Consider the following 7,589-nt stretch of genomic DNA (forward strand, 5'->3'; position numbering starts at 1 on the left):
GATGATCATGGAACAACGTCATTATGGACTAATTAGATATTTTGAGGAACTTCTATGTTTGATGTAGTTGTTTTGTATGTTTAGCCACTCCATTAATTTTTTGAATATTTAAACTACTTTATTTATTGTTTTAGTTAACTTCAATGTAGGAATTGGTGTTATTTCTTTTGAAAAAATTATATAAGTTGGATTTAGGTACAATAGTTATATAATTATATATTTAAATTATGTGGATGATATTTATGAATATTTTTTATTTTAATTAATAAAAAATAGGAAAAATATTGTATCATATTTTTTATTTTAATTTTAAATTGTTAGGCTTGCGTCGATTCAAACTGTCTCAAAATAAATATAGTGACAGCAGATAACTGTTACAATTTTTTTAGAAACAAAATAATTGGAGTGTGTTTAGCAACGGTTCTAACTGTCGCAAAATGTATGTCAAGACGGTTAGGAACCATCGCAAACATTACCGATGATTGGAACGACAATTTTTTGAACCGTCGCAATATGGCCTTGCGACGAACGAATCTGCGACAATTGCAGAATCGTCGCAATCATTCATTTAAGACGGTTATAACCGTCACATGTGTCTCTTGCAGCCACCGCAAATCAATTTTTTTTTTTCTTTTAGGTTACTGGTAATCAAAAGAAACAAAAAAAAAAGTACAATTTATTATTTTATAACTTTTTAGGAAAAAATATTAACTACATAGCTAAAGCGAAAAAACTTATGATAGCAATTCAAATATAATTTTTCCAACTTAACCAAATTAACCCATCCTAAACATGAGCACTTAAATACTATTTAATTTTCTTATGGACATTTGACATTTTTTCCAGGTCCACCGTAAAAAATATAATTTCCCATCACATTATTAGTCCCTGCTTTTATGCTATAACAATTTGGATTGCTTGCCCACACTTGTAGATTTGGCAATGGAATCAATTTGTTATAAGAATCCATAATTTGCATATGTTTAAAATATGAAGCTTTTCCAAAACCATTCCCAGCAAAATGTCCACTACCCATTTGGGTGGAAGTATGAGATCCTGTTGACATAGAATTCACTATCTCTCCACCAAATTGAATTATAGTTGCCTTATCATTTAAGTGTGTGAACAAGGAGGATGGCCAGTATCCAATTACGTGTCCAGATCCATATGTAAGCCACCAATGCCCATTTGTTGGATCCTACCGAATTGTGACAAAGTTAAGTTACTCAAACATAGACATAGAGCAACATATTAGCTTGACAACATAAGTGAAATCATAAAAATAAAAAAATAAAAAGCAAAATAAAGGTTCCAAGTAAGTTGGTGAATGAAATATACAAAATATTAAGGTTTGACAAGTAATGTAAAAATAGAATACATAAAGGAGAAGAAATCATAATGCACACATGTATATATAAGAACGAATCAAATTTCACCACTATATTGCTACACCATTCAATAATAATTCAACTTATTAAATTTTACAAATTTTAAATTATTTAATTGATGATTGAGATTTATAAAGATTAACAATGTTTAACAAAAATATATAAGACGTTAATTTTGATATATCTCAATAACATATCAAATTATTTTAGATAGTAAAATTTAATATGGATGATCTAGTGATATAAACTATCAATCCAATAGTAGATTTTGTAAAATTTGTATCAGTTAAAATATAACTGATTAATGTAATATTACATTAATTAAATTTGAACCTTAATAAAATATTTAGTTGAAAAAGAAAGAATGATATAGAAATAGAAATGAAATGAAATAGAGGGAAAATACAAAATAAAAAAAATGTGATATAAATATTATGGTGATAAATAAAAGGAATAAAAAATGAATTAATTAGAAAAATAATCAACCATAAAAACATAACCTTAAAAAAGATATAACTTTACATACATTATTTGAATTAACACAATAAACGCGTATAGTTAACCAAACTAGTAAAGTGAATAAAAGTGATACCAAAATTCACTAAGACTGAAACGTCGTAGAAAATTTTGTGCGTTATAATCTTGTTTTCCCCCTTTTATCGGTCATTTGTTTTGTAAAATAAATTATTATCTTGAGATTTCAATAACATATTCAACAAATCAATGGTAGAGGAGATTCTCCTCTACATGGCTATATTTTGTATCCTATAATATGATAATAAATTGACCATTATGCAAAGTTTTCCTTATTTAGAAAAAGTTAATTGAGATTTTAATTAAAAAGTAATCATTAATTTAATTTTGTAACAAAGTTTAACTTCCCCATCAATTATAAAATTTGTCTACATTGTTGTCATTGGAAACTTTGAAATTTTAGAGATTAGTCAATTTACTACTAAAATGATTTATGTGATTCAAAATTTTCTATTACAAAAAACAAAAACAAAAACATGTAATGCAGTTAACTCATCTTTATAATTTTGAAGCATAACTCATCTTTACAATTTTGAAGGATGATGATCCTCTAATTATTATTGAAAAATAGTAAAAAATAAATAAAGTATGGAGAATTACTTTTAATCTTTTAAAGTCAATTTATTAATCGGAGTAGAAAATTACCTTCGAGATCAATAACCTAATTTGAAATTGTTTTCCATTATAGATAGAAACAGGACGAATTGCAGCTCCAACTACAATTTGTTTGCTAATTTGAACAAATCCTGGACAAAATAAATTATAGCATCCCGTTTTTTGATATTCATCGCTCTGCAGTTATTACAATTATTAGTTTCTTTCAACAAAGTTTTTATAAATATGCTTTTTATACTTAGAAGCAAATATAAAGTACTACTTCCTTTACTTCAATCTATTTATTTACTTACGGTCCAAAATATAAAGAGTCTAGGTTGGTTGTCCCCATACAATGAACGGCTAACCTGCAAAAAAAAACATTAAATTAATTTAATTGATTAAAATATAAATTTAAGTATATGAATTAAAAAATGAATCCTCATACAATGAACGGCTAACTTGAAAAAAAATAACATTAATTTAATTTAATTAGTTAAAATATAAATTTAAGTATATGAATTAAAAATGAAGTAGGTGGTTGACATGTTAACGGCCTTTTGAATGCAAATTAGTGTGATTTATCATAATCATAAAATTATGACATCAATAAAAATGATGACCTTAATACTAAGTATTATGACATCAATGTATTAATGAGTGAATGAATTAGTGAATGAATTAACTAAAATGAAGTAATTAATAATGAGAGTAGTTAGCATACCTGCCAACCAGCTTCAATAGAGTTGAGGTCTTTGCCAAATGTACCAGCGAGGACCCATATTTGAGACAAGCTAAATTCTCTTGTATTACTTTCTACATGTGGGGCCCACACATTAATGTTAGCCGTTGCTCCATAGAACGCATCTCCAGTCACTGTCCCAATTGCATACTGTAAGGTGTGAAACAATATCAACATATAACCTTTCTTATTTCTTATTCAAAATACCATAAGGTTTGAAAAAACCTTTAAATATGATGTTGGTTTGTGTTTAAATTTCTTGCTAAAGAAGATACAGATAGTTAATTGGTGCCAAAATATTATAAATAAAAAATATTATAAAAATATTACAAATAACCTTTGAATATAATGTTGGTTTGTGTTTAAATTTTATCAGAATATATTTTGCTAGGTACACTGTGAGAGTACAAGCAGATTAGTACATATATGTTCAGTGTTGTAATATATATGAATTCATTTATTTCAAAAGCATATGATAAAAACTTAAATATTAAGTACCATATATTTAATTATTTATCAATCTATATTATCTTTATTTTATTTTTGTTAAGTTGTTTGTTTACTCCTTAATTTACCATAAGAAATATAATGCAAAAAAGTAGGAAAAAAAAAATGAAATTGACAGAAAAATTATATGAGATCCTTGTGATTGCCTACCTCGTGTCTGGTGTTAGTAACGAACTTTCTTCCAAATTTACTAGTGGATGTATCTTTTAATATTTCTTGTTCTTTTGTTCTTCTAATTGGAATTGTTCCTTCTGGACATGTCTCACCAGATAAACTCCACAATTGAAAGTTGTCACTCAAAATTTCCGTTTGGTTAAGCTCTCTTGGACTTTCTTGAGGATTCTATATAATATACATGCAAATTTCTCAATTATAAAATTGAAATATAATAGCTTAATACGCTTCAAAATGATTTTTGAATTCTTCATAATTCAATAACAAAAAAATACCAATAGTGTATGTCCTTTCAATAAAGGATGATCAAAAGCTGGTTGTTTATGATACATAACACAGTCTATGATATCACCGTCAGGGCTCTGCATAAATGAATATAAGCACAAGCATATAAGTTAAGCTTTAAGCTCCGAAACTTAAAAAAGATTGTTCGCGAGAAAGTAATTGAAAATTTTAAGAAATTTAAAATTCTAAATAATTCAAATCTTTCAATTGAATTTCCTTCATTTATAAATTTTTTTTGGATAGAATAATTGTTTATTTAAAGTTGGATCAATTTTATAAGTATTTAAAGTTTTAAGGTAAGAATAAAAATATCAAAGAAAAGGGGATCTAAGGTTTAGAGTTTCAAATTCTTAATTTTTTGATAGTATTTAAAATTCACTAAATTTTGTTTTAACAAAAAATATCTCACAAATTTTTTTCATTTTAATAATGGCTTAAATATATGATTAATCCTTGTAATTATACAACATTTTAGTTTAAGTTGTTGTATGTTTTTTGGTTTGATTTTGATCAATGCAAATATTGTTTTTGTTTTTGATATTTGTTCTTTTATTTTAGACACGGAAAAATTGGTTTTTATTATAACGAGTCTTTGCAATATATATAATATTTTATTTTACTTCCTCAATTATTTGCGATATAAGGAAGTGCAGGGACTGGTTTCAATAAAAATCAATTTTGCGAAGCTAAAAACAAAAGAACAAGAACAAAAAATTAAAATAAAATATTTACAAAGACATAAATCAAACAAATTTTTTACGAAGACTAAAACAAAAAATGATTCGTATTTGCAAGGACTAATTATATATTAAAAGAAGGAAATTTATATTGAAAAATTTGAATGACCATTGAAAATTATATTACCTCGTAAAAAAAAATTTAAAACCTGAGGGACCAATTTAAAAAATATGAAAATTTATATGAATCAACAAACAAATTTTAACAAATTATAAGGATATATTTGCAAAATTTTGTAAAAGTATAAGGAGTAATATAATTTTTTTTTGAAATAAAGACAGACTAACTTACGATTTTTATAAAATAATAAGAATCATTTTAAGATTCATAGTTTTTAAAGTTAACAAGGAATTTTGAATTTATAGTTTTTAGGTGACATTGAAATTCGCTAAATTCATCTTTAACAACATATCAGATGAAACTCTTTCATTTTAAAAATTCTTTAAAATTTATTTTTCAAATAAAGTAATTTATATTAAATAATTTTCATTTACCCTATAAAATTATATTTACTCATAAAATGATCACATCCAAACACGGTGGGATAATTGGAAATTCTACATAAGTTTAAATTTTGGACCGATAAATAAAATTCTACTTATTTATAATTTTTTTAATTTGGACAGATAATTAAAATTCTTCATTCTTAAACATTGTTGGGCTATTATTATATATATTTCAAATGTTTTGTTCAATATAATGTAAAGTGATCTAAAATGAGAATTAAAAAAAATTGGATCAAATTTGAAATTTCACAATGGTAAGGGACCAATTTGTAAAATGTGAAATAGATGTCCAATCTTAATTTTTTTGAAGATTACTCTATTTTTAGGACAAATTTAAAAAGTTTGACAGACCAATTTGAAAATTTTAAAAAATAATTTGAAAATAACAAAAAATAGAGTAATATATAAATTTTTAAAACATATAGAAACCAATTTGTATAATTTAAAAAATTACAAGGACCACTTTGAGAATCACATTTTATAGAGTAAGGAGAGAATTCCAAATTCCTAATTTTTAGGTTGGTATTGAAAATTTTCTAAATTTATTTTTGAAAAAATACTTCATAAATTACTTCATTTTAAAAATTCTTCAAATTTATTAACAAAACGATGGAATTTACATTAAATAATTTGAATTACCCTTTAAAATTACATTATCTCAAAAAATTATTTCATCTAAATACTAACTTACCTTAATTGTCTTAAGAGAAAACTTGTTGATCCGTTGAAGATGATTTACTATCGTTTTTTTCAACTTGTAAAACTCTCCCTCGTGTCGAAAAGTTTGATTAATTAATTGATGACTATTTATTTTTGAAGAATAAATAGGATAAACCAAATAAACGAGGAGAAGAAAATGTAGGAGGCGGAAAATAACTGGGGAGCTAGAATGCATATTTGGTTTAGGTTTGTGCTTGTTTGGAAAACTATTGAGTACTTACAGACATATATATAAACACGGATGAAGAAAATAAATAATAAAAAAGAACAAAATATTTAATATATTAAAAGTTTATTTTGAGTTAAATGTTTTTCAAATAAAGTATTTAAGTTATTAAAAAGTTAATGAAATATGTTAAATGCATCTGAAATAATTTTTTTTGTTCTTTAATAAAATATTAATTATTTTAAGTTTATTTTTACTAATCATTTTGAGTTATATGTAGTAGTATGTGAGAATAGTTATATTATAATCAGGTCAATGAAATAATTAGTTTAATTTTTCATTGACTTTGATTTGAATGAAATAATTATTTTAATTTTTCATTGACTTTGATTTGAATGAAACTAATTATTTTAATCTGATCACATCATTTACCCTTATTATTTGTCATACCCTATATTTTATTTAAATAATTAGAACTATTATTTTTATGAATTTACTTTGGCATGGATAATTATATCATGATTATTTCTTGCAAGATTATTTGGTATATGGTTAATTGTTTAATTTATTTATTTAACTAATATAGAAAATCATGAAATTGATGTGTTAGATATTGTTTGTTTTAATTTTTATTTTTGTGTGTGATCTATAGTGATAATTATTTTCTTGTTTGATTTTTTTAGTTGATAAAATTATTAGGATATGTCTTTATTTTATCTTGTACCAAAGAAAGAAATTGGGATACGAGATATATAGTAGAAATGGTGTGACCTAACACAAAAAGTTTTTGTGCCCCCCAATATTTATACTCTCAAAATATTAAAAATTCAAATTTATTCTTTTAATTTTCAATAAATTAATGGTAAAAAAAATTACACCAAAATTTCACTCTCTCACCCAAATTTCTGGTAAGTAATTCTTTTCCCTCAAATAACCAGTAAAAAACTTTATAACCGCAGGAAATTTCCTCTTTATGGTTTTATTTGTTTATCAAAAATTTCAAGGCACAAAACTTCTGATAATAGAAATTATTTATCAGAACTTTTCCCAACAAAATTTTTCGGTACATTATTTATACTACCCAAAATTTTGTGTCTTGAAACTTTCGTAGTTAATTTTACTCTACCAAAAATTTGTGTATTGAAATTTCGATTAGTTAATTTTACCATATTGAAAATTTCAAAATTTGAAATTTCCAGTACGTTTTATTATTATTTTTTGTGGATTTTTTTAAA

At 24.5% G+C, this 7,589-nt stretch overlaps 1 protein-coding gene across 1 annotated transcript; it reads right to left on the reverse strand.

Annotated features, from left to right (window-relative positions):
- Nucleotides 1–820: 820 nt before the first annotated feature.
- LOC101514520 (protein neprosin-like) lies at nucleotides 821–6,363 on the reverse strand. Its single transcript, XM_004509608.1, has 7 exons — nucleotides 6,160–6,363; nucleotides 4,215–4,301; nucleotides 3,916–4,107; nucleotides 3,241–3,408; nucleotides 2,831–2,884; nucleotides 2,568–2,714; nucleotides 821–1,198 (listed from the first exon to the last, which is right to left on the reverse strand). Exons 1-7 carry the CDS (start codon nucleotides 6,361–6,363, stop codon nucleotides 821–823), a joined length of 1,230 nt encoding a protein of 409 aa, XP_004509665.1.
- Between the last annotated feature and the right edge of the window lie 1,226 nt (nucleotides 6,364–7,589).

This window comes from Cicer arietinum, chromosome 7 (genome assembly GCF_000331145.2).
Source record: "Cicer arietinum cultivar CDC Frontier isolate Library 1 chromosome 7, Cicar.CDCFrontier_v2.0, whole genome shotgun sequence".
NCBI lineage: Eukaryota > Viridiplantae > Streptophyta > Magnoliopsida > Fabales > Fabaceae > Cicer > Cicer arietinum.